This window comes from Urocitellus parryii, chromosome 6 (genome assembly GCF_045843805.1).
Source record: "Urocitellus parryii isolate mUroPar1 chromosome 6, mUroPar1.hap1, whole genome shotgun sequence".
NCBI classification, from domain to species: Eukaryota; Metazoa; Chordata; class Mammalia; order Rodentia; family Sciuridae; genus Urocitellus; species Urocitellus parryii.
This window is the reverse complement of record NC_135536.1, coordinates 164,325,377-164,350,409: the sequence shown is the minus strand read 5'-3', so window position 1 is coordinate 164,350,409 and position 25,033 is coordinate 164,325,377. Positions and strand designations below refer to the sequence as shown.

The following is a 25,033-nucleotide window of genomic DNA, read 5'->3' as shown; positions in this document are numbered from 1 at the left end:
CTCAGCCCAAGTTCAAACCCCTGCAGGCCTGTAGGACTTTTTTCTTTAAAAGCAACTTGTTTTTAGCTACAAACTTGCTCACTCTGGGAAAGACAGGTGTAAGCCATTTAGAAAGGTGGGGAAACCACACTCTGGTTCCTTTGGCTCTTTGCTACCTAAGAAATATTATTAAATAAGTTAACTTTGACTCACTGACCCCTCAGATCAGTTAATAAAGATGAAGCACTTAGACCACAACTCGCTCAAGGGGGAATGTAATTATTTTACTTAAAAATGATGTCAGGTGGCAATTTAGCAACAAACTGGCTTCCAGGCTATTTAATTCAGTTTAACAAGGAGGAAAAACATTGTAATTAATGAAGAGCTTGTACTTCAGTACTACAGCAGGGTTGTTCTCAAATTTTACTGCACATAAGCTGAGGAGGACAGGGCATGGGAGAGAACATGCTGAAAATGCAGATTCCCAGAGCCAACTTTGGTCCAACAGGGTCCTGACCCAGCCTTGGAATATGCATCTAAGAGACCTGCTTGCAGATCATGCTTCTGATCACCACTCAGTCTCACTTGGTTTTTAATCAGTTAAGACTTTTCAATTCTAGTTCTACTCTGTGTAAGTCTAGGGTCTCAGGACAGTTTCCCATCCTAAAACAAATAGCTTCAAGTTAATTCTTTCATGGAGTTTCAGGATTTATTCTATAGCCTGGTTTCTGGACTGAAGATTCTTTTTCTTCTAGGACCCTTTAAAGAACCGAGAATACTCCTAGGAATGGTACAATCACCAAGTCCCTTCTTTTGCACTTCCAACTCCAGAATAACCAGGGCTCTGTTGCCTGCTTCCTTCTGTCTTCAAAGTTAAAATCCTGGCTTTGAGCCATGCCCACAGGAGCCTGATCTACGCCCTCCTGCTACGGAGAGTGTCCGGACTGCTCGTTAAGACAACACCCGTGAATCCCAAGATCACTTCCCTCCTGGAATGAAGAATTGCAGAGGCTCGTTAAACTTTTTTTTCTTGGCACGAAACCATCTGGCAGCTACCCAAGGAATTCTGGGGTCCTGCTGAATCTAAGTTTAGAAACCACCAGAACAAGATATTGCTTCAGGATGGTATCTGAATCAAGGACAGCTAACTAGTCTGTCTCCCGGCTTAAAGGGTCCATTCTTCTCCCTTCCCATAACCCCACCTTGCAGAAACCAGCTGTCTACCAACAGATATTGATGACAAAGTGTTGCTACACTAAGGCAGGGCGATGTCACGGGAATCCAGACTCATCACTATCCAAGTCCTTTGGGCTGCTTCCTCAATGAGCCAAGACACACTGTTGGCCACTCCTGGGGATGTCACAAACTGGTCTCTGCTCATACACCAGGAGCCTGGGACACTTGAAGCCTGTCATCCATTATTAAACAAGTTGCCCGTCTGAGAAAAGTTCCTAGCCTGGTTAGAAAAAAATGAGAAAATCGCCTTTTCTCCAAAGCTGCTTGCCAGTGGGAGGGAGCATACTATGAAAACCAGGGCTGGCTGGATGGGCCTGAGAGTCGCTGGGGAACAGATCTGAGAAGGACAAGCTTTAGCTACCAACCAGAAGCAACAAACAACTCCCAGTGACTCCACGCAGCTACTGGAAACTGTCCATGTGCCTGTCACAACGCATCCCTTGTTGCAGAGGTGCCAGAGGCAAAGCTTCCGCCACCATACAATATGGGGACCGGCAGGGCCCCTATCAATATGCCATGGTAGCCTCTGGGCCCCAGCAGCCAGAGAACTATGCTCCTTTGGTGACAGCCAGACCCTGGAACCTCACAGAAGGCCAAACACCTGACACCCCAAGGCTGCACAGTGAGACCAGCCGAACACTCAATTCCCAGACGATGAGTAAATGGACCCTAATACCAAGAAGCTCCTACTGCACAGGAAGGAAACCACTCCAGTGGGTTAGTGGGCACGAAAGCCACACATAAAGGTGTAGTTTATGACAAGATGTAAGTATTAATCCAAGAAACTGGAGGGAGAAAAGAGAAAGCATTCAATCTCCCTCTTCAGCCCCCAACACCAATTCCAAACTGTTTAAAACCCTTTTAGTGTGGTGGGCGTTTCCCGCGAGTGCTCCCAAACAATTCACCTCCACACTGCAGGCCATTAATCCAGTGGTGTTTATTCAAGCAGTATTCACACTTGCTGTTGAATAACAAGGGAATCAGGCTCCCACAGTTCCAGCTTCACAGCAGCCCCCAAGGTTTTCTGAGAACTTCAGATAAGTTTTGTGGTTGAAAAGCCTTTCAGTTCTTCACCGCTGCCCCTGTCAGTGACAGCCTATTATACCCATTACCAGCACAGACCAGGGAGGTGGCAAAGGCAGACAGCAAAGCGGGCAGAACTACGGAAGCTCAGAAGAGGCCACACTATTCCAGGTTTTCATACAAAAAATTTAATAAATATTACTTCTCAAAATTTATTGCCAGGAACAACACATCAAAGATGCATTTTTATGTTCATATAACACTAATAGGACAATACAAAGTATCTTCACGGTCTCAGTGGTGAACCAACAAGATTACTCTGTTTTATAAGCCTTTTTGATCTTGAACTTTGTAATAGCACTTTGATTTCCTTACTTAAGGCAGGCAGTGTACTCTATGGCAAATCTAAACAGTGATCTTACTGGACATTTTATGGTTCAAGTATTCAACTAGCTTATTAGAATACTCCCTAAATGCAGTAGATTAAAAAAAAAAAAAAAGAAATCAAATCTACAAGTGGTTCAATAGTACATATGAATGGTGAAAAGAAATCAGAATTTACAAAATAAGATTGGTGTGCTTCCAACTTCACACAATTAATTTGATATTTTTAATGATATTCAACCACTCACATTTTGGCTACATTAAGTCATAGCTCAACTTGTTCCCTTAAACTGCTCTGTAGCAGATCACTTGCCTGTCTCTTTTCAAGTCTAAAGCAGAGGGAAAAAAAAAAAAAAAAAAAGGAAAAAGAAAAGAACCTGTTCTAGACTAATTCTCAACTGCCTCGGTCAGTCCTTAAAACGTGTCTTAAAGTGATGCTATAACAGAAGGTGTTTTAACATCTGACGTCGTACAAAAAAAATTCCATCAGTATCCCAGGCACAGAAGCCCATTCTATTGTTTTAAGATAAACTATTTTCAAACACCTTAATTTTGTCTTATAGGCAACACGTAATGAGAAAATAAGTTCAAAAAAAAAAAAAAAAGCCATACGCTTACAATGCTATCAAAAACCTTCAGTTCTAAACACATACATATAAATAAAAAGGAATGATGTTTTAAGGCTCTTGATTATTAAGTTAATAAATCAAATATACACAGTGATTAATACAAAAAAGAATTATTTACATAACTATACAAAAATTCTACTTTTGACACATTTTTCCTCTTTAAATTCTTCATTTTACCAGCAACTGCTGACAAAGGCCCCCCCTCCCCCAACAACAAAAATACAATAAAAAAAATAAATAATAAACTCATTTGTGATAGTTGCTGTGGTTCTGAGCTGCAAAGGCACTTTCAAATACAGAACTATTTGTACGTCATCATAAAACCAATATACAAAAACAACTCAAGAGTCAATAAATATAAATAAAACTATGATCCTAAGACTGCATCACCATTAGGACATCTGGCAGAAGTGGAAGCTCAAGGACTAGGGGCCGGGCAGTGTCCTGGGAGCCTGATCCGCAATGTCTGGCTGCAGGGGAACGTACACCGGGGCACTTTTGACTAGTTTTTGCATAGCTGTGAGATGCAGCGCTCGATTTCCCAGCCAACCACAGAAACTACCATTGCCAGTGTAAGCCAGCTTGTCGAAACTTAAATTAACACAGGGATTCTAAGTCAACAGCCTCAGACTCAAATGACACAACAGTTTAAAGAACTACAAGCCCCGAGTGCCCTCAGACTCTACCTAGCGGCGGCAGCACCTGCTGTCTGCTATACGATGTACTCCATCCGGTTTAAGCTTTGGGCACTTTCCAAGTCTCTGTTATCTTGTTTGTTTGTCCAGTTTGGGTGTTTTGTCGGCGTGCCATTGGGGGCCTTCTCCTCTCTGTCTACCAGCGTGTACGCTGGCTGCTTGGCAAACCGGGCTTTCTGCTGGTGTTTATCCATGTCATCTTCTTCAACTTCAGAGTTGTGTGTCCTTATTTTAGACATTTTGGAGTTTTTGTTCTCGTAATCCTTGATGGGCACCGTATTGGCTCCATGCTTCTCGATGGGGTTTTTGATCTGGTTCAGCTGCTCCCGCACATTGTTGGTGGTGTTGTCCTCGGAAGCAGAGTGAGTGTGGCTGCTTGGCTTCCGCCGCTTCCGCAGGCACCAGTAGAAGGCCGTCACCAAGCAACAGACCCAAGCCACTGTTAAGACAGAGCTCAGCAAAGGAACCAGGAAATCTGTAAGGCAGACACAAGAACCAATTAACTCAGGAAAAAAAAAAAAAAAGCCTTCAACATGGGAACAAAAGAATACAAAGAGTGGTTCTCCTGTCCTTAGTCCCCGAGAGGGGCACTGTGGGGACAAATCCCACTTTGCAACTGCATATTGTCATTTCACAGCTTGATAAGCAAGTGGTCCTTCGGGACCTTGGCTCCTGTTCCCAGAGAGACCAGGTAGGGCAGTAGCTCCTACGGTCTCTGGCTCCACACTGGAGAACAGTACCTGGTTAAGTCCAGGTTAGTCTGGCTACTGAAGCAGCTCATGATTGAAATTAGTTTTCAGAATTAGCAAACCCAAACCAAGCATGGACAGCTCAAATAACTCACGGCCATATGCCCCATTTCTCGCTTAGCTAGAACCATGATGCTAAAGACCCTCAAAAAAGGGGGTCTGGATGCCTCACAGTGCTCATGACAGGCTGTGCCATGACACCAAAATGCTAAAGCAGTTTGACAGCTTCAAGCTCAGGGTACAGTGATGCTCTGCCCTAGGGCTCTGCAATATATCTAGATAATACCAGTTCTACAGGGAGCCTGCTGGCAAGAGTACACAGCTTGTTGGGGAAAAGATTCACCTCTGCCCCCAATGGCTATACAACCTTGGTCAAATAGGCCGACCTCAGGTTTCTCACCAATTAAGGAGCTCCTGGGAGGCAGGGGCACTGACAGGTGATTCCCCACCCCGTGGCTCTACTGGATGGTGTAATGAGATCAGTTTGACAGCAATTACAAAAAGAGACTGTTCCCATTTGATACCTACCTGTTCTGTTCTTCAGAGGGCGCCTCTGAACTCTCACTTCTGCAACAGCAGCAATAAGTGAGCTGTTCCCATCACGTTTACTAACAAGATCTATTATTTTGTCAGTGATTTCCTTGATAGGGTTTCCATCATCCCGTATGTCTTCAGCAGACTGGAAAAAGATCAACTGTCAGACGTGACTTAGGGGGGACACTCGGCAGTAGTCTTTATTTGAAATTAAACTACAACATGTATAATTTATACGTAATAATAAATACGTAATAATACTTAATGCTTTCTTTCAATATGCTTACACAGTCTTGATACTGACTGACATTTACCTCCCTTGCAATCAAATAATTAGGCATAAATAGATCTTATACTCACAATGGCCACGTGTATTTCATTGTTTGCCAAAAGGGAAGGCTCACAAGCTATGTAGATTGAATATTCAGCAGAAACATTCTTCAAAATATTCAAATTCCTCAGTTCACTGCAAATGTGCTCTGTGGTAAGACCCTAAAATGATTTAAAAAGAAAAAAATCACAGGCATGTAAGGAAAAAGAAAAAGCTGATGTTCTTTTCAAACTTTGGCTAAATTCAAGCCTCACTTAGAGTCTAAGACAGGAATTCAGGCTACAGAGAACTGGATCCTAGCTTCTGACATTCGTTTTTTTAAACAAGCAAACATACTGTCCCCAGTTAAAGTTGTTACATACCGGTGACATCATCTCTTTATTAAAGGTGAACGTGATGTTTGCACAGTTATCCTGGTAATAGGAGTCAGAGGTGCACTTGGTCTTCACCGGCTGGAGACTAGAAGACCTACACTCGCCCACTCCAGTGCAGGGGCGGACGAAGCACTGGTCATCCAGGATGGGGATGCAGCTCTGCCCACTGGGGCACTCGCTGTGACCTTTGTGGAGCAGGCAAGGTCGAGGACCACACCAGACCTGGAGAGAGTAAAAGAGGAGCTGAGCAGGAACGTCCACCTACGATTTCAGAGCACAGAACCACAGCAGCCCTCACACCCTACCTTTGAGCATGCAATCCGTCCATTCAGGCACTGGCAGGTGTTACAGTCGTCATCCCACTTGGCCCCATCGGGGATCACCCTCCCTATGGTGATGCAAGGTCTCCCTGAAACTGAGAGGTGGAGGCATATGAGTAGGAGTTTCTTTTTCTGTAGACTGGATCACAGTTCTTAATGCTTCACCTCCTCCCTGTTATGAAATGGTCATATACCCTTGACCACATGGTAATAGTTCCTTCTACCACACTGGGCACGTGTTTTTTCCAGCCCCACTAACTTCACTTGGCCATGTGACTTATTTTAGCTAATGCAATGTCAGCAGATGTGACCCAAGAGATGTGACCCTTTAACTTGGCTTTTCCCACTGAGCTTGGCCTCTTGTGGGCCTGCCATTTGCCATGAAAAGAACAAACCCCCGAGATGGCTGCTGGCTGGTCAAGCTAAGCCTGAGCATAGTGGCACAACTGCTCTGCCCACCCATGCCACAGGCAACAAAAATAAATGCTTACTGCAAGCCCTTGAGGGTTAAGATGGTTGGTTACACAGAATTATCCAAGGCCAGTGGCTACCCTGTTTTGGGAAGACCCACTTCCCCTTCCCTGCAATCTCCACTATGCATTCCATCCCTGAGCACAGTGCCCATTTGTGAACAAATTAATGGCTACAATGCCCGCTCACCCCAGAAGACACATGGGCAGCCAGGACTTGGCACACATACCTTCCTGGCACTTGGTACCACTGTGCCCCGGGGGACAGACACACTGGTAGCCATTGATCTCATCCACACAGGTTGCCCCAAAGGCACAAGGTGAAGACTGGCATTCATTGATGTCTAGGAAAGATGGAGTTTAAATTTAGGCTCCATTGGGGAGTAACAAAGTTTTTGTTTTTTTTCAAACATAGAAAAGCATTCAAATCATAATTATAAGCTTGGTGAATTTTCACTCATGTAACCAGTCCCCAAGTAAAGAAACAGATCATTAATCTCCCAAAAGCCTCTATCAGTCACTGACCCCCAAAGATCACCACTGTCCTGACTTCCAACAGCTGAGAACCATTTTAGGCGGCAGCAATTTTTATTTCTTAAGTTCCTTTCTCTGACAGTGCAGTTTAGAGCAAGGCCAGCAAACTTTTCCCCCAAAAAAGGGTCAGAGTGAATATTTTAGGCTTTGCAGGTCACAAGGTTTCTATCACAACTACTCAATTCAGTTGTGGTGTGTAGCCACAAAACAGATAAACAAGTAAGCGTTTTCTGCGTGCAATAAAACTTATAAGAACAGATGGTGGGTTAGATTTGGCCTCCAGGCTGTAGTTTGTCAATCTTATTTAGAAGTATGAAACAGATAAACCTATCCCCATCTAGTGCTAAAGTTCAGTCCATCCCAGATTGGAGAATGGCAAGCTCCTATAAAATTTCAAACAATTTGGGGACAAGAACAAAAATAATACAACTATTCTGTCATTTTTATTTTGTTTAAAAAAAAAAAGGGTGTAAAAAATAAAGTTTCAGCTTCCTGAAAAACTGCACCGTCTGCCTCCCAGTTTTAATTATTTCTCTGGGGCCTGATCAAACCCATTGCAGCTCAGCCTTTGGAAGTCACAAATCTAGTCCCTCCCATTTGTGTTAGCTCTGTCCCAGTCCCACAACAGGATAGCCATGGTAAGCTTCCACTTGCCCATTCATTAATCATGTTAGTCACGAGGAGAAGCACACTTTTCTCAAGGCCCCAGTGTAGCTGAAATCGTCAGATTCTGTGGCTGGCACTCTCCCCATGAGGAAGGAGGGCTGCACCACCCAGGGACTACCAGCAAGTACCTGGGAGGATCCAGCAGGAGCACCTTAATCCCAGCTGGAGGCAGGAGATTACTTGCTTTGTCAAGGCTACTTAAAGTGAACTGTAGCCTTAATTGTTTTTAAAGAGAAAAAAAAAAAAAATCTCAGGCTGAGGAGTGGAACAGGGAGTAAGGGAATAAAGCCACTGGGAAAAATCAGATGGGGGCGGTCCTTACTTATTCTGCAGTCGGGCCCAGCAAAACCTGGAGCGCATTCACACCGGTACCAGTTGTCCCCATCAACGCAGGTGCCGCTGTTGTAACTAAAAAGAAAACACAGACGGCCTCAGTTACCAGACTCACAGTCCCCGACTCCAGCTGCCCCACAATGCAGGCAGCCGTGCCAGTTACACTCAGCAGCGCTCAACCCTGGCCAGAGTTGCCACTGTCTGAGAAGCTTTAAAAATACTGATGCCTGGGTCCCACCCCGAGAGAGTCTAATTTCTTAGGTCTCGGTTGCAGCTCAGGCATTGGGACTTTTAAAAGCTCCCCAGGTGATTCCTGGGTCCAGCCAAGGTTGAGAATCACTGCTCTAAATGAAGATACAACCTGGCTAATTAAAGTGTGGTCCGCAGAGTGACAGGACGGGTGTCACCAGGGAGCTTGTTAGAAAAGCAGAGCCTCACCCCAGATCGCCCCGAATCAGAACCCACATTCTAAACAGGATCCCGGGAGATTCTCATGCAGATTACTTCAAAGGTTGTCACACTTACCAAGGATGTGGGCTGCAGTCATTGGTATCTGCAAAGAAAAGACAACAGGGAGGTCTTTAACAGGGAAAGGAGTCTTAGCCCTAAGTAAAAACACTTATTTCCATAATACCCAAATGATAAAGTCAAAGTTAACACCAGCCAAATATGCTTAAAACCTCTGCTAAATTGGAACCAGGCCTGCACCACACTCAGTTTCATTTGCCGTGGGACATATGTACACAGGAAGAGGCCCTTGTTGGGGACCGAGGAGTGTGAGAATGGAAGGAGGCAGGGCTGCTGGTCAGACCCCGAGCTGGGAACCGAGACGCCATCTGTCTCCACTTATCTTCATCGGCAACTTTCTCATGCCCAGGTCAGGGCTGTATCCCATCAAGTCATTAATACGGACCCAGGTGATACAAAAGCAGACATCAAACAGTGAATGCTGCTTCTGGTTTCGATTGCAAGTCCCCAAGGGTGTCAGGATATGTTCCAGGAGCCCTGGGAGAGTTCAAAGGGGAGGACACTCACTCTGAGTACAGATGGGCCCCTCCCAGCCTTCTTTGCAGACACATGTGAAGGTCTCACCGTTGACCACACAGGTGCCCCCATTATGGCAGGGGTTGGGCAGGCAGCTACTGTTTCTGGCTATAAGGCAAAAGCAGACAAGACCACCCTCTCTGAGGATCCAAAAATAGTCCGGAGGGGCAAAAACTAGACCCAAGAAAAAAGATCATAAGATCCAGAAGCATGTCCAGGAGCATGATGTGCTCACTCAGGTGGCCATGCCCACTGCAAATCCCACAGGGGGCAGAAAGTTACCTATGTTACAGGTCGTTCCTTCCCAGCCACCAGGACACATGCACTTAAATGCATCCCCTTCATCATAGCATGTGCCACCATTGTTGCATGTGGCCTCATCACACTGGCTGTCACCTGGAGGAAGAATCTCAATGTGAGCCCCAGCGGGCCCCCTCCCTCCTACAGAAGACAGAGGCAGGACCCCCAACACTTACGTGAGTGGCAGGTCTTTCCTTTCCATCCATTTTTGCAGTCACAGTAAAAGTCATTGACCAGGTCTCGGCACGTGCCCCCATTGTGGCAGGGGTTCTGGCTGCAGTCATTAATATCTAGAATCAAAGAGGAGACGCTCAACTGAAGTAGATTCCAGGACTGTTCACAACACTTAGGAACTAAGCTTTCCTACAGCGACAGCCAACCCTTGCTTTCCATCCCCACATTCCAGAAACAGCTGAGCAGCCTCAGGACCTCAACACAATCACCCTTTTCTAGGAATAAACAAGCTCCCAACAGAGCGACTTGGAATGCCACAAGTCGGGAAAGAGTTTGCAGTCCTCTGGAATTCCCATGGAAGTTGAAATCAAGATGCACAGAGATTAAAATCAAAACAAAGATTCCTCTCCTTGCAAGAAGGGATATGTATCTTAATTACCAATCTTAATTCTATAGCTTCCCCGGAAGTTCCTCACCAGCATTAATAAACACAAATGGGACAAGTGATGAGGTCCCTCTGCAGAAATCATTGGGGTCTTACTTCCAGAGGTTTCCATTACAACAAAGAAAAATTGGGGTCTTATTTCCAAAGGTTTCCAAGTTAAGGAGGGATCCTCCCACACACCCTCTGCAACCCAGAGTGGTCAGCCCCCAAATAAGCCCAGACTCACTGGTTTCACAGAAGGCCCCCTCCCAGCCGTCACTACAGATGCACTTGTAAGAGTTGACACCATCGATGCAAGTGCCACCATTTTTACAGGGGTTGCTCTCGCAATCATTAATATCTGCGAAAGGAAGAAAAAGCGAATTGAAGGACAAGTAATGCCACAACCCAGCACTGTCCTGTGATTTTCACTGCTGTCTCCTGAGAAAATGCACCTGGCACCTCAATATGCTCAAATCCATTAGGATATATATTTTTTTTCAATTAGATGGGTGGCTGATGAAGCAGAGGCTTCCCTCATTTTATTTAATGCCCTGACATGACGAGTCAACCCAGTGGGCTTAGGGAAGAAATGTCTTCAGAAAAGAGGGCCCACTCAAATTAGTGAGACCCCAGAATATTCTAAAATAAACTCATGGCTCAGAGGCATCTGAGTGGTCTGATAAATTAAATGTACCTCAGTCTCAGATCCCAGGTACAATGATAAACTTTCTGGTCTCTTCAACTTTAGCTTCCGATTAAAGCTATTCTCAAATACTGTCTTAAGCCGGGCAGCAGCACTGAGTGGGGAGCACCATCCCCATTCCCCAATGTGGGTGGGGGTTCTTACTTTCATGGCAGTATGTTCCCGTGAAGCCTTTGTTACAGTCACAGGTGAATTTGCCTCCCGACTGACTCTTGCACTTCCCGTGGGGACCACAGACGTTAGAGGAGATATACCGCACTCCTTCAGGTGTGTCATTAGAAGCCATGGCCACAGTGCAGCTGTCAATCACTAGAAGACAGGCTGGGGTTCAGATCATAGCCACGGACACACAGACACAGCATTTCTAAGCAAAGTGGGTAAAGCATACCAGCTACACTGGAGATGGGCACCCTTGAGCTAATGAGGATGTCACAAGGCACCCCAGGGACTAAGACTCCAACAACATGCCTGGTAGCACTATGATAAGCAAAGTTGAACTCTTGGCAGATGGGATTTTTTTAAAGCATTTTAGTCCTAAGCTGTCAGGAAACCTGCCTGCCTGTGAGCCCCTATCATTCCACCTTTGACATTACCCGATTTGGTAAAATGCTTGCTGAGGAAAAAAAAAGACCAATTAGACTCGGGCAATGCTAAAGTACAAATCCATAAAAGCTTTAAGGCTGTGCCACCTAATTCAGCAACTACAGGCCACATGTGGCTATTTATATTTAAACAGAGTGAAGCCAGTCCCATTCTAAATGCTCAATGGCCACTACAGCTGTAACCTGATGCACAGAACATTTCCACTGTTGCACAGTTCTACTGACAGTGCTGCTCTCAGGAATTTGTCCTGGTGTTGCACATCAGCCCACCCCAGAACTAGAGTGATAAATGGATTTCACATTCTCTCCCCAGGGCTACTTGTACATGTGGTTTTCCTGCTGACCAGTCTGAATAGATTGTTTCCACTTGTTCTGGATTCTCTAAGAGCTCAGGATAAAGTAGTTCCAACCTACAAGTCCTCTTTACCCTATACTACTTCTAAGTGCATTAAGGGGAGGTGGCCAATGGGAGACATAGGAGGAGGACTAGACACAGTCAGGTCCTGGAAAGGGAAGTACCTTCACAGGGGGTCGTACGGCAGTGGTCTTTCAGGTGAGAGCAGTTCTTGCCCTCATAGTCCTCGGGGCATTTGCAGAAATAGTCACTGGCACGATTGTAGCACTGGGCACCATTCTGGCAGGGGTTGGGCTCACAATAATCTATGTCCAGCTGCAAGTACCAGGAGCAGAGAAGAAGGATCAAAGTCAAACAAGATGTTACGATCACTTCTCTGGGACAGTAGACACTGGAATATGATCCCATCCATATACTTTTAGGAGGAGACACTTGTAGGTAATCATCTTTATGCCCTAGGTACTGTCATGGTTCAGGTAAGCAATTAAGAAAAACAGGGTACAGTAGGAAAGAAAAGAGTCCGGGGTACGAAATGAAACACAAAGCCGAACAGATGCACACCGAGAAGAAAATCACTCATCAATAGCTCCTTCCATCAGCATTTGTCTAACAGAGATTCACTAGTTAATAGGATGTTAATAAATGTCACAAGACCCCAAACACAAGAGCGAAGTATTGGAGGGGCCTCCGCTGTAAATACGTTGCCATCTGAAATTTTTGCCTCCACTCACCTGACAGAGGTTTCCAGAGAAACCAGTGGGACACAGACATTGGAATTTGTTGATTTCATTCTGACAGTGACCCCCATTCAAACAGGGGTTGCTGGCACATTCATCGATGTCTCTCTCACAGTGATCGCCTGCATAGCCAGGTGGACAGATACAGCGATAACCATTAACCAAATCCTGGAGGAGGAGAAGTGGGGGGAGAAACACATGCTTTTTTTTTCTATATAGTCCACAAACAAGAGCTTCAGGGGTTTAGCAGGATGGCTGTGGTTGGGCTGATTCACTACAATAGCCAAATGCCAAGCCTCTCAACTGGGTTAGAAGTTTCTGCAAGCATGCCTTTAAAATGACTCCCAGGAGGCTGAGGTAACGTGAGCCCTAGTGAAATTTCCAGGGACTCAGTTTTCACCTGCATTTTTAAATTTCTTGGGGACAGAGCTCTCCCAGCATCACATAAATCTTAAATTGGTTGTCAACTGTCAAGGCTTTCATTTAAGCAAAGATTTACTTACCCGACAGGAGGCGTCATTCTGACACTGGCCAAGGCAATCATTAATATCTAAAAAGCAAACAAGTTATCTGGTTAAAGAGGCACTTTGCATTGAAATTGGGCTTAATTGAAAAGCCCTCTTAAGCTCTGGACAGATAAAAGTCTCAAATCAGATTTCCTTCTGCTTCCCTGTGAGATAAGGTTATTCCACCAGGTGGGGACCCTCCCTAATTCTTCCAGACCAGAAGGAGGGAGTGAAACTTCACATCATTGTTTTAGCCTCCTTATCAGAATATGGCCAGTTTTAACAGCTAATGAGCCTGATAAATCCTACATTTTCCTTGCTACAGTGACCACTCCCTCTCCAAAAACATTCTGGGATAAAGTTCTCTTTTACTCAGAAGTAGAGGGCTTGCCTGGTACATGAGGAGCCCTGGGTTCTGTCTCCGGCACCTCAAAATGAAAAAAGGAAAAAAAAAAAACCCACTTAGAACTGGAGACTGAGAATGGAAGGGCAAGAGCCTTCTCAACACCCAAGTTTCATGAAAATCAAAATTGAAACAAACAAAAAAAAAAAAATCACTCACTTATGTCACAATTCTGTCCCATCCAGCCTGGAAGGCAATCACAGTAGTAGCTTGCAATCAGATTCTTACAGGATTTGGCATTTACACAAGGTTTGTCCTCACATTCATTTGCATCTGAAAGGAGACAAGGAGCAATGAGAAATAGTTCTACCCCCCCCAGCACCCCCCCCCAAAAAAAAGAAACACCATACCAACAGAGTTGGTCTGAAATATGAGACATTTTAACAAGCTACCAAATAAGAAATACTAGGTTCCCTCTATTCAGAGCATCTGAGCCCTCTCTCTAGCTTTTAGCCAATAAGGAACGCTAATTGATAACTTTCCGGCTGCTGGTTAACAACTGGCCCCCAACAGAATAGCAAAAAGCCACCAGGCGTTTCTGCGCAAAACCCAGCACAGCCTAGTTGCTGGGATTTAAATGTGGCAAAAAGAATGCAGACAGCTCATTCCTCATGAGATCATCCTCGTTTGGAACCCAGCTGAACCCTCCTCGGACAGACGATTGACATGGTTCAAGGAATCCCACGACTTTCCCACAGGGCCTAAAAGAGCTAGCCCATTTGCATTCAAGTTATTTCTCCCAGGCCCGCTGGACTCTTGCTAATAAATTACTTCTTAGTATGGTGGAGTGTGAACTCACACTGCTGGCCACATGCTCATCTTTCTTCACAGCTTTGATTAGCAAAGCCAACATTGGTTCAGGAATTAAGAGTCGTCAAGAATTTTCTTACCTAACTGGCATGTCTTGCCAGTCCACTGGGGAGGGCACACACACTTAAATCCGTTAACCAAGTCCAGGCAGGTGCCCCCATGGGAACAGTTATTTGGAGAACAATCATTGATATCTGTTCAATGAGAATTAAGAGCAATAATTTCATTCTGTTTGGCAATTAGACAATGTAACATCACAGGAGGGGCCTGTGCCTAAAAGCCAGACACCTGTTATAAGTAAAGCTACCACAGGGCAAGTGGGACGGTGATGATAAGCCTGAAGCCTTGATTTTAGCTTTAAATCCCCCAGTGCCCCAGTTCATCTAATCCCCCCCTAAGCAGTGGGGGAGAAAGAGACAGCTGGATAATAACAGAGCATCAACTCAGTGGAAACAGGAGCCATCCATACCTGCCTCATCTTTATTTTTAAAGAAATAAAGATGGCTCAGAGGTTACATAGAAAAGGTAAAAATAATAATTTCTTCATGGTGGAAAACCTTATTTCTAGATTTGCTTACAGAGTTTTCTAAAAATAACCCACCCAGGTGCCACACCCCTCACGTCTGCACCAGACTGCAGAGATTTTAATTCGTTTACAGCCTGTGCCACACACACTATTCAAGAATTCGCTTTTGAGTCTTCATGACAGCCCTTAGAAATAGATGTTGCTACGATCCCGTTTGATCAGGACACAGGGAGGTTATGAGGCCTGCCACAGTTCTAAAAGTCATGGGTGGGGGTCTGGTGCAAGTGCAGGCCATCTGACCCCAGAACAACCCACATCCTTAATCATGCTGTATGCCGTTTTTAGGGTACAGGCGATAGTGGTTTTCAGGCTTGGCTGCACTTCAGAATTCCAGCTCATTAAAGGCTATACCTGCCCGATTCTGGAGGAAATCCACTTCATCCAGAGACCCCATCCCAGGTGGTTTTAACCTATAGCCTAGTCTCAGTCAAGCTAATCCTGTACCCAGGTCCTTGTCTTAGGGGTCTATGATAAAAATCCAGTACAAAAGCGGCCTCTTCAAGGCTAAAAGAGTTAACTAGGATCTGGAGGAGACAAAGCTCCAGGAAGCACACGCAAGGAATGAGCCCTTCCATGAGACTTTCTACCAACCACAGATACATGTGCTACCCTGGTGGGTAGAAATGGGGTGCTAGAAGACTTCCAAGTACCCAAGCCACCAGACTGAGTGCACCCGCCATTCCCACACTCAGACATGTTACTAAGTCCTTAACTTTGGACAAGTCCAGATATCTCCCACCAACCCTGGATCATAACACAGTGACCCCTCAGAACAGACATAGGCCAAAACCTGTACTTACTTGTGGAGCATGTAGGCCCAGTCCAGCCAGGAGAACACTCACACTCAAACCCCAGGGAGGTTTCCTTGCAGCTGCCCTTGTTGTGGCAAGGGTCAGAAAGGCAAGCATGCTCAGCTGCAAAGACCAAGACAGCAGTCAGCAAAGGACCCACTTCTTGTCACACTGCCTCCACCCCACCCCCACCCCACAACCAAGTCCCACACTTTGGTCACCAACTCAAGTATGTCACAAAAAATAAATGCAAGCATGCAATGTAACCCCCTGCTGTGTCTAGGGGAGAAAGGAAATCATCTTCTCACTGAGCCACATTCCAATATATCTTGAAGTTGGGGGGGTCACTTCATCTCATGATACCTCCTATGTTAATCAACATCGCCCAAAAAACATTAAGGACTCAAGATTTCAGAGACTTGTGGAAGAGCTAGAATAACGAGTCTTAACTTTGGAGGGTATTTTCATCTTTTTACATATCATTAAAGAGTGTGTGTGGGGTGTGTGTGTGTGTTTGTATGTGTGTACGTTTGCACGCATCGTAAGCTGAGCATACCAAAAAGTAAAACAAACAAACAAAAAAGAACCCAAGGGATCCTACCCAACTTGGACCACTTACCTATTTCACAGTTAGCTCCTGAATATCCCTCAGGGCAGGAACACTGATATTTGTCAGGACCTGTGTTGCTACAAGTTCCGCCATTGAGACATGGCTGATGAGTTCCACAGTAATTGAGATCTGCCCAAAAGACCCCAAAGTCACAAAAAGACAACAATAAAGGTAAAGACGACTACTAACTCATTAGGAGTCTAGCCCTACTCCATTTTTTTTGGTACTAGGGATTGAACTCTGGGGCACTCGACCATTGAGCCACATCCCCAGCCTTATTTCGTATTTTATTTAGAAACAGGGTCTCACTGATCTGCTTAGCACCTTGCTGTTGCTGAGGTTAGCTTTGAACCCGCAATCCTCCTGCCTCAGCCTCCTGAATTGTGGGATTACAGGTGTGCCACAGCACCTGGCCCCACTCCTATTTTAAAAATGGAACCAAAAATAAGTGAATAAACCACCCTACAGCATTAAAGGCAAATTCAAACAGATTTAGAATAAAAGCCCCCACAGAAGAATGAAATGGTCTGGATGTGGCTTTGGGGTAGAGCACTTGCTTACATTCTCACCCAAACCTCATGACATGGGGTGGTTAAGCATAGAAGATAAATCAAAGTAAAAACCAATTTACTGCTGTTCCAAAATCTCACGTTCCTTCCAAGGCTAGCATCCAGCCCCTGGGTCCCTCCCTGATGGGCGTACCTTTGTCACAGAGCTGACCACCCCAATTGGTCTCACAGAGGCACTGCCAGGGTTCATTGCAGGTGCCGTGGACGCAGCCCGGGTGCGGGATGCACTTGTCACAGTACAAGCCTTGCCAGCCATACTGGCACCTGCGGACAGACAGCACACGCCACTTAGCTTCGTGAACACCAAGGGGGATGCGCACAACTAAAGCAGAAGACTACGAAGTCCAGGCTGTTTATTTTGTTGTGGGAGACAGGACAGGACACTTTCAAGGCCTGTTAGAGGCTCCTTGTGAACAGACATTTTCAGAGTTGAGCCGAGCAGAGACTCTCAACAAAAGGAGGGCTGTTTGGGGAGGGGCCAGAGTGGGGAGTGCCCTCCACAAAGCCCCTCTCAGGCTCCCACGAATGAGCTGAGGGTGAGGACATGGAATAAATCAATCCCAGGACCTCATCGGGACAGACCATAGAAGGAAAGGACAACAATAGCTATGCAGAAGTCCCCACCAAGGCTGCCCCTGCAGCTCCGCCCAGGCTCTTTGTCTCCACAGCAAGTCACAACCCCAGTGCACAGATGCAACAAGATGCCAAAGGCCGCAGGAAAGAGCCCAGTGATGACACTTTAGGAAAATCAAACAAACAGGGGAGAGGGAGGGGGCACCCTCCCTTGGCAAAGACCTGGGGAGGATCTCTAAACTCACTTCTGCAGGGAAGGGGAGGGGTGGCAATGGCACTTGGAACCAATTCTACAGATAATTTATGAGTCATTACCGTGGCCGTGGCTGTTCATGCTAATTTAGTTATTTCTCACTTTGGGGGGGAGGGACAACAAAAGAGAGAAAGAAGAGGTCAAAGTACAATATCCCTGTATCTAATTTTGAGGGAGTTGAGTTTCCCTTATAAGCATCTTGTTCATCAGTCTTTTAAAGCCAAATGGTCTTTGATCTCCAAACACAAACATAAACACAAACCTTCACGTGGGAAGGGAGAGAGGGCAGGAACTCAAACCAATCTCCCCTCAATGTCAAGCCTTCGGAAACTTTAGACCACCTTCTCAAAAACCCAGCTCTAACAAAAAGGATGGAGGAAAGGCAGGGGACATCAGGAGCTAACCTGAGGGTGGAAGGAAGCAGGAGTGAATAGAACACAAAATCATTCCAGATTAGGACCCGGGAAAAACCAGGAAAACCAACTGCCCCGTGAGCTGCTCAGTTGGAACTCATGAAAATAAACGTCCGCATTTGCTCCCCAGAAGGAAAGGGGCTTTGGTTTCCAGAGAGCTGGAGGCAAGCTAGCGAATCTTTGTCATGGGAAAATTATAGGGATCTAGCTAACAGCTAATCACCCACGGCTGAGAATGGATTAACCCTGAGAATACTGCCTAACCACTTCCTAACTTCTAAAAACACCCCATCCACACCCAAACACAAAGAACTACTAGAATGTGTGGTTTCAAATTAATCAGACCCAGGATTCTGGTTCATGTAAAATAGACCCTCCATCTAAATGACAAGTGACTATTTAAAGGAATAGAACAAGAACAAAATAAGTCATCTGGTAGAAATAACTTTTTAAAAAGCAGACACCCAACTTAGTGGGAGGCAGGGAGCCATTCTGTGCAGCCCATACTCTTAGCCTGAAAAATAATTCCAGGGAATTGATTGGGAAATAGCAATATTCCTGCTGTCTTCGCTTATCCTTCCAAATTAAGGATGACTACACCTCTTCAATTTGCCTAATAAAAGGAGAGACAGCTGAGGACCCAACCTAACCTCTTAATTAATGAGAGCTCAATCCCCAAGCATAAAACAGCAACCACAAGAGGCCACGGATGACTTCAAAAGAAAACAAATAAAAAGACTGACCCTAAAAGAGGCATCGACCAAGTTATCCCAGTTTAATAATATATGATTAAGATTCTCATGAGAAATTGAAGTGACTTTCCTCATAGGATGATTCATAATTAAGTTTGATATTATTGGCAGGCTTGCAACAAAACAAGCCCATGTACCCGGGAAGAGGGAACCCAGGTCTCCTTGGGATGAATAAAACCAGGGAAGTTTTCTCGTGTGGGAGAAGACGAAAAGATTAAAAAAAAAAAAAAAAAAAAAAGAAAGAAAGAAAACCTGTGTAATACATAACCCAAAAGACAACTTACAGGTAACTCGCCATTCAACTATTTCTGGAGCAGGACATAACCTGAACTTCCTTAGCTGGAAGGTTCTGTTTTGATTTTCTTTTAAGGCAGGGAAGACTATGCAAATGCTGCGTGGGAAAGTAGCACCTTAAGTAAATAAGGGCACTGGTGCGTGTCTGGGCAGGGAGTGGGAGGTGAGACTTCAAGAAAGAGAAAGGGCTAAATTCTAGAAACAAAGCCTGTTGTTCTGGCTGGGAGGGCCCTCCCCTGCACAGCAATGTGTTTATTCTGATGACAGTAGCACAAATTGTGGTCGGCCTCCATGATACTCAGAGATGATACTCATCTGAGCAGGCAGCAGGCTCAGAGTCCCTAATAGCCTTGCCGGTCTTACTTTCTCCAGAATACCCTTAATTAGGGAGAGTTGCCCTAGGTGGATTCCTGCTCTGCCTTTGACAGTAAAGTTGCTAAACACTACAGTCAGCTGCCACCCAAGGGGATTAGCAGGTGAATCCCCTCGGCCATCCAGAAAATAAACTCCTGCAGAACTGTAGGAAGAGACAATTCCAGGACAACCTGTTCTTATTTCACTTCCAGCTGCCTTGAATCCCACCTCGGCCTCAAGTTCAGTGTTTCCATTACGTGGGAGAACATATGGAGCTGTGGAATCACCGAGGGAAAACTACAAGTAATTCTCTTTAAAACCAGCAGCTCTCAATTTAAATCTGCAAAATCACGTGGCAAGTCCACCAAATGCAGATTCCTGGGACGAAACAAGGGAACAGAATTCAGTAGGAATTCTGCACTTTTAACAGTTCCCCCCATTTGTTTGGGGACTTACACTGTAAGTGCTGAGGTATGGGGTTTGCTGAGGCTCGATTCCCAAAAATATGGTCTGACCAGCAATAGAGCATCACGGGGGAGCTTGCTTGAAATGCAGAAACTTGGGCCCATGCCAGCCCAAGTTTGCATTTTAATGAGGGCCCCAGGTACCACATTCGTTTGAGGTGCACTAGTTTAGACTGTTTCATAAGCTTCCCTGGGCTCAAATCAGAGCAGCCGTGGGGGCAAAGGTGACAGGACCAAAAGATTCATGTAGTGTCACATTAAATCTGCTGCTCCTTAAAACTGGGGAGGAGAAAGAGATGCTGTCAGGATATCAGACAGTATTTCCTGAAACAAGCTTTTCCCAAATTGGCATAATATACATTTCAAGAAGTCCCTAGACCATCCTGGGGAAGCGGTCAGGGTAGGTCTCTCCGTTTGGCTTCTGCATTGTTCCTGGACCATAAAAGAACAGACTTCAAAGGCCAGCAGCAAAAGTCTACATTCATCAGGCTCAGCTGACAAGATTCCAGCACAGCCATTAACCTCTCAGCACCGGCCCAGCTCCTGCCTGCAAAGGGGCCAGGAGATTGTACTAATCCCATTCTAAAGAATGCTGGACTTTCCCTATTGATGGGAAAAGTGGGGGAGGGCAGGGAAAGGAAAGGAGGGTGGAGGAGGAGAGAGAGAGACGCAAAGAAACAAAGCCTCATCCTTCCATATAGTCCATTTGCACTTTAAGGGAAGATTACAAAATGTGTTATCAATTTACAGAACAGTTAATACATGAAGTCACTGGCTATGCCCACAAGTTTTTTTTTTTTTTCCCCTCTTCCAAGAGAGAAGGGGTGGTGTGCATTCCATCAGACAGCTGGTATAATTTAATAAGTTTCGGATGTGCCTATCTGAATTTTTTTTAAAGCTTTCTTGTCCTCCAAAGGGGGGAAAATGGCATATTTACAATAAAAAAAAAAATCAGTCCCTTGGTTGCATTAAAGGAAAGATTTCTGAAAAGAAAAGGAAACCACAAAAGATCAGTGTAGTCATTTACCTGCAGTCACCGGGGAGCTTGCAAGATCCATGCTTGGGACTGCAGCCCTGTCGGCAAATAGCTGTTTAAAAAAAAAAAAAAAATGCAGAAGGATGCGTCAGCACACAGCCCGTTTTCTGCACTGCCATCATCATGAGAATGGCCTAGCACATTAAGCCTACAAAATCCATGATTTTAAGAGATCTGGTGTCAAGCCCATTGTAAGGAGAGGAAGATGGGAGGAGCCCAAATAACAAATCCAGCTTTAAACTTCAAGGCCTTGCTAGCAGATCTTCAAAACATGATACTGTTTGGGGACAAAATGTAGACAAATGATGGGGGAAGGGGACCCTCACCCAGTCTCTCTCAACAATAACCACCCTCCACTTTACACCCTGCCTGGTCAATTCCCATCCTGCCCATCCCACCCTCACCATAAGAAAGAGGTGTAAATAATCCAATCCTTCCACATCCCATTAGGACATCATCAGATGAGCCCCAACCTCCTTTACTAACCCCACGGTCCACCCCTACATGCCTGGTTTCAAAAGTCTCCCAGGTCTAACAGAGCCAATCAGGCTGGCTTCATTTGGCAGGCTAATCCGGTAGCCAGATCTGGTGGTACTTCTGTAGAGTATTCTCACAAAGAATTCTCTACTTCATTAAAAAGAAGCTAAGAAATTGATCTGACATTAAAAACTTACTAACATTAGAGTGTTTGTAGCTCGATTCCTTTTTTCATTTGAGTTCTCAAATACTATCTTTTTGAGATGGGGTCCTGCTATGTTACTGGGACCATCTTAAAATTCTTGTCTCCAGTTATTGAAGAAAGAGCAGCTTTGCCCAAGGGACATGCAAATTCCTCATCATGCCCCACCCCTCAGTCACTGTGGAAAACTTTTTTTTAAATTCAGTTTGTCATGAAAGAATTTACCTAATTATCATGTAAGATAAGCAGATTACATTATTATAGTACATTATTATTTATAAGGGCATGTATACGGTTAACTCAAATTACTGAACAACTTGCTATGAATTAGAATCAATGAATTCCAGTAAAGTGGGTTGGGATGAAGTGGGCAACAGACTGAAAGCTAGACTCCTTTGGGTGGGCTCAATCCTCCAGAGTACGAAGGCTTGGGCTCTCCACTCCCTCTTTCCTCAATGCCGCCACAAAGGCATTGCAAAAGCTTCTTGCAAGGCCCCCTGAGCTCAGGGGCTGTCATTTCCTATAGCACTCTCTGCTTAGACAGCAACTCAATCAAGCCTGTCCCACTTGGCATCGGATTCCTGAGAAGCAGAGCCTGAGAAGCGGATTCAGGCACAGGAGAGAGGGACTGAGGAAGGCAGGGGAAGGAGATGAGCAAGGACCTGGTCTCAGCTGGATTCTGCCTTCAGCCTGATCCCAGGGGAAGCTCTGGAGTGTGAATCTCCTACCACAATGTGAAGGCAAAGGGGGCTGGCCTTTGTACCCCCCCACTTCTAGCAGCCACTCACTAACTATGAGCTGGAGGGATGGGGCATGAAGTGGCTCCTGCTTGGCCAAGGAAAATTCCCTGGAGAAGGAGCAGCTGTGAGCTGTTAGCAGCCAACACTCACAGCAGCTGGGGGATGGGGACACCAGCTGGTAAAGGGGATCTGACGGGGCACCAACAGCATCTTTGACACTCAACATCTTCATGCTTCAGTCCTAGATTACGGGCAAAGTCCCACCCTGCCCGAGATAGCAACCTGCCATCTGACTGCCGGTGGGTGAGAACTGAACACCAAAGCAACAGGCAGTCAGGGCTCGTCAACCCGCCCAGCACACACATGTACACACACGCACCTTTGTTACACTCTGGGCCCATCCAGCCTTCCATGCAAGTTTTGTTGCCATTCTGGTCACAGGCATAATGTCCAAAGAAGTCATCTCTGGGCCGGCAGAATTTATTGCAGCCAAAGCCATAATAGTAGTCATCACAGGTCACACGGATCTGATACTCGAAATGGGCGACCCCTGTGTTCTGCTTCAGTGTCTGCCACTGCCGGCTAGGGTTTATCATGCCTGAGTGAGAAGCCTTTTCAATAATGCTGTCAGGTTCTAGAGGAAAAAAAAAAAGAAGTGAATCATACTAACATTCATATCAGAGCCTCCCACCCTGACCTTTTGGCCTTTTCTTTTTGGGGGGGTACTGGGAATTGAGCCAGGAGTGCTTTACCATTGACCTACATTCCCAGTCCTTTTTATTTGTTTATTCTGAGACAAGGTCTAAGATGCAGAGGCTAGCCTTGAATTTGTACTCTACTGCCTCAGCCTCCTTAGTCGCAGGGATGACAGGTGTGTGCCACCACACCAGCCCATTTGTTTTGTTTTTAAATAAAGTATGCATGCACATGATATGAAACTCAAACAGTTGTACAAAAGGGCAGAAAATAAGAAGTCCATCTCCTTCCCCTAGAGGCCACCAATATCACTTATTCACCCTCTTTAATGTTATATAATATATCTTATTTGTCTGGAAACAATTATTTACCTAGTCTCTAACCTTATGGGTATTCAGGTTGAAACCTTTTGTTATTAAAGCCACAAGCAAGTCGAACATACCGCCCATGTATGTGGTTCCAGCATTAAGAAACATCCCACAAATGGAAGTGCTGAATCAGTATGTGCATAACTAATCCACTCTGTCCACAGACCATCCCAAACTACCCACCAACGAAGCCCTGTCAATTAGTCCTCCCACCAGCACAGGAAACTGTTTCCCAGCAGCAGTGCCAATGCCATATACTATCAAACTTTCTGATCTTTGCCTGATGGATCAAGAGGTATCTCTTGTTTTAATTGCACTTAATTAAGTAATGAACACCTTTTCAAGGTATTTATCAAACCATTCATATCTGTTCCTTGTGACCTGCAACCCATTTCTCTCCGTTGCCAATGTTTTTATTGCATCATTGACTGTACTGATTTTAAAAGCTCTTTATGTAAAAGAACATTGCCCCTTAAGGAATATTGCTCTTTAAGAAAAAATTTTACTATTCCAGATAAAGGTTAGCATCTTCTTCTGGTTTTAGAATTTTATGTCTCCTTTAGAAAAGTTTTGTTCATTTTAAAAACTCTTCTTTGAAAGCCAAGGAGTAAACTGAGTAAACTTAAAAAAAAAAATGTTGGTAGATGTGGTAGTACAGGTCTGTAATTCCAGCTAATTGGGAGCTGAGGTATGGGGATCACAAGTTCAAGGCCAACTTTACCAGACCCTGTTTCAAAATAAGAAAAAATTTTAAAACGTCAGGTAGAGTATTTGCCTGGCATATCCTTGACCCTGGGTTCAATCCCCAGCACGGCAAAAAATTGTTAACATGCCACCTTTTAAACTGGAATTAAGCTAGCATTTCAATAACTACACCACAAACTTGATGTATTTCACCATTCTCCTCTGCACAGAGGGCTGATGAGAGAATAATTACTTCCGTTTAGAGATAAGTAGATTTCTCTCTTTTTACAAGTCATGCATCTTAAAGAATGGTAACTGAGCCAGGTTTGGTGGTGCATACCTGTAATCCCAGTGATTGGGAAGACAGGAGGGTCTCAAAGATTGAGGCCAGTCTGAGAAATCTAGCAAGACCCCTTCTCAAAATTAAAAGGGGATTGGTGAGATAGGAGGACAGGGAAAGAATGCTCACTGAAGAAAATCAAACAACCAATGCCTAGAGTCCAAGGAGCGCTCAGGAGGAGTAAGAAGTGGCCACCCCTGCCCTGAGGTCACTTACAATCTAGTGTGAGAGAAGAGACAGGTACAAAAATAGTACCAGACTCCAGAGACAGCTCAGGGGAGGGATGTGAACCGGCAAAGAGGCACCAGCTCAGTACCCACACAGCCTGGTGCTATGTTTGTTTTCTTAAACCTGCCAGCTCTAGCCCTTCACCACCTTGTCAAATTCAAGGCCACCTTGGAGAGACAGCCTTAGAGCCTACTTGCAATGCCTTTGTGATTCTTACACACCCACACCACTGTTTTTCTAGGCTCTGGGCCTGTGCTGCTTCACAAAGCTAGGCAAGCCATGTAG

At 45.1% G+C, this 25,033-nt stretch overlaps 1 protein-coding gene across 2 annotated transcripts in view; it reads right to left on the bottom strand.

Moving 5' to 3' along the window:
• Positions 1-2,166: 2,166 nt before the first annotated feature.
• The window catches only part of Jag1 (jagged canonical Notch ligand 1), a 36,352-nt gene continuing 13,485 nt past the window's right edge, over positions 2,167-25,033 (bottom strand). The window contains exons 4-26 of one of the 2 annotated variants that reach the window (XM_026385805.2): positions 22,812-23,066; positions 21,005-21,065; positions 17,008-17,138; positions 16,315-16,434; positions 15,705-15,818; positions 14,399-14,512; positions 13,668-13,781; positions 13,103-13,149; positions 12,594-12,767; positions 12,027-12,177; positions 11,050-11,214; positions 10,447-10,560; positions 9,778-9,891; positions 9,584-9,697; positions 9,293-9,409; positions 8,783-8,810; positions 8,247-8,332; positions 6,955-7,068; positions 6,240-6,349; positions 5,923-6,156; positions 5,590-5,721; positions 5,224-5,389; positions 2,167-4,421 (exon numbers count right to left, since the gene is read on the bottom strand). In XM_026385805.2, the coding sequence (XP_026241590.1) occupies positions 3,964-4,421; positions 5,224-5,389; positions 5,590-5,721; positions 5,923-6,156; positions 6,240-6,349; positions 6,955-7,068; positions 8,247-8,332; positions 8,783-8,810; positions 9,293-9,409; positions 9,584-9,697; positions 9,778-9,891; positions 10,447-10,560; positions 11,050-11,214; positions 12,027-12,177; positions 12,594-12,767; positions 13,103-13,149; positions 13,668-13,781; positions 14,399-14,512; positions 15,705-15,818; positions 16,315-16,434; positions 17,008-17,138; positions 21,005-21,065; positions 22,812-23,066 (3,233 nt within the window). In that variant the 3' untranslated portion in view covers positions 2,167-3,963. The remainder of the gene's footprint in view (positions 4,422-5,223; positions 5,390-5,589; positions 5,722-5,922; positions 6,157-6,239; positions 6,350-6,954; positions 7,069-8,246; positions 8,333-8,782; positions 8,811-9,292; positions 9,410-9,583; positions 9,698-9,777; positions 9,892-10,446; positions 10,561-11,049; positions 11,215-12,026; positions 12,178-12,593; positions 12,768-13,102; positions 13,150-13,667; positions 13,782-14,398; positions 14,513-15,704; positions 15,819-16,314; positions 16,435-17,007; positions 17,139-21,004; positions 21,066-22,811; positions 23,067-25,033) is intronic. The other variant, XM_026385806.2, reaches the window with a different exon arrangement.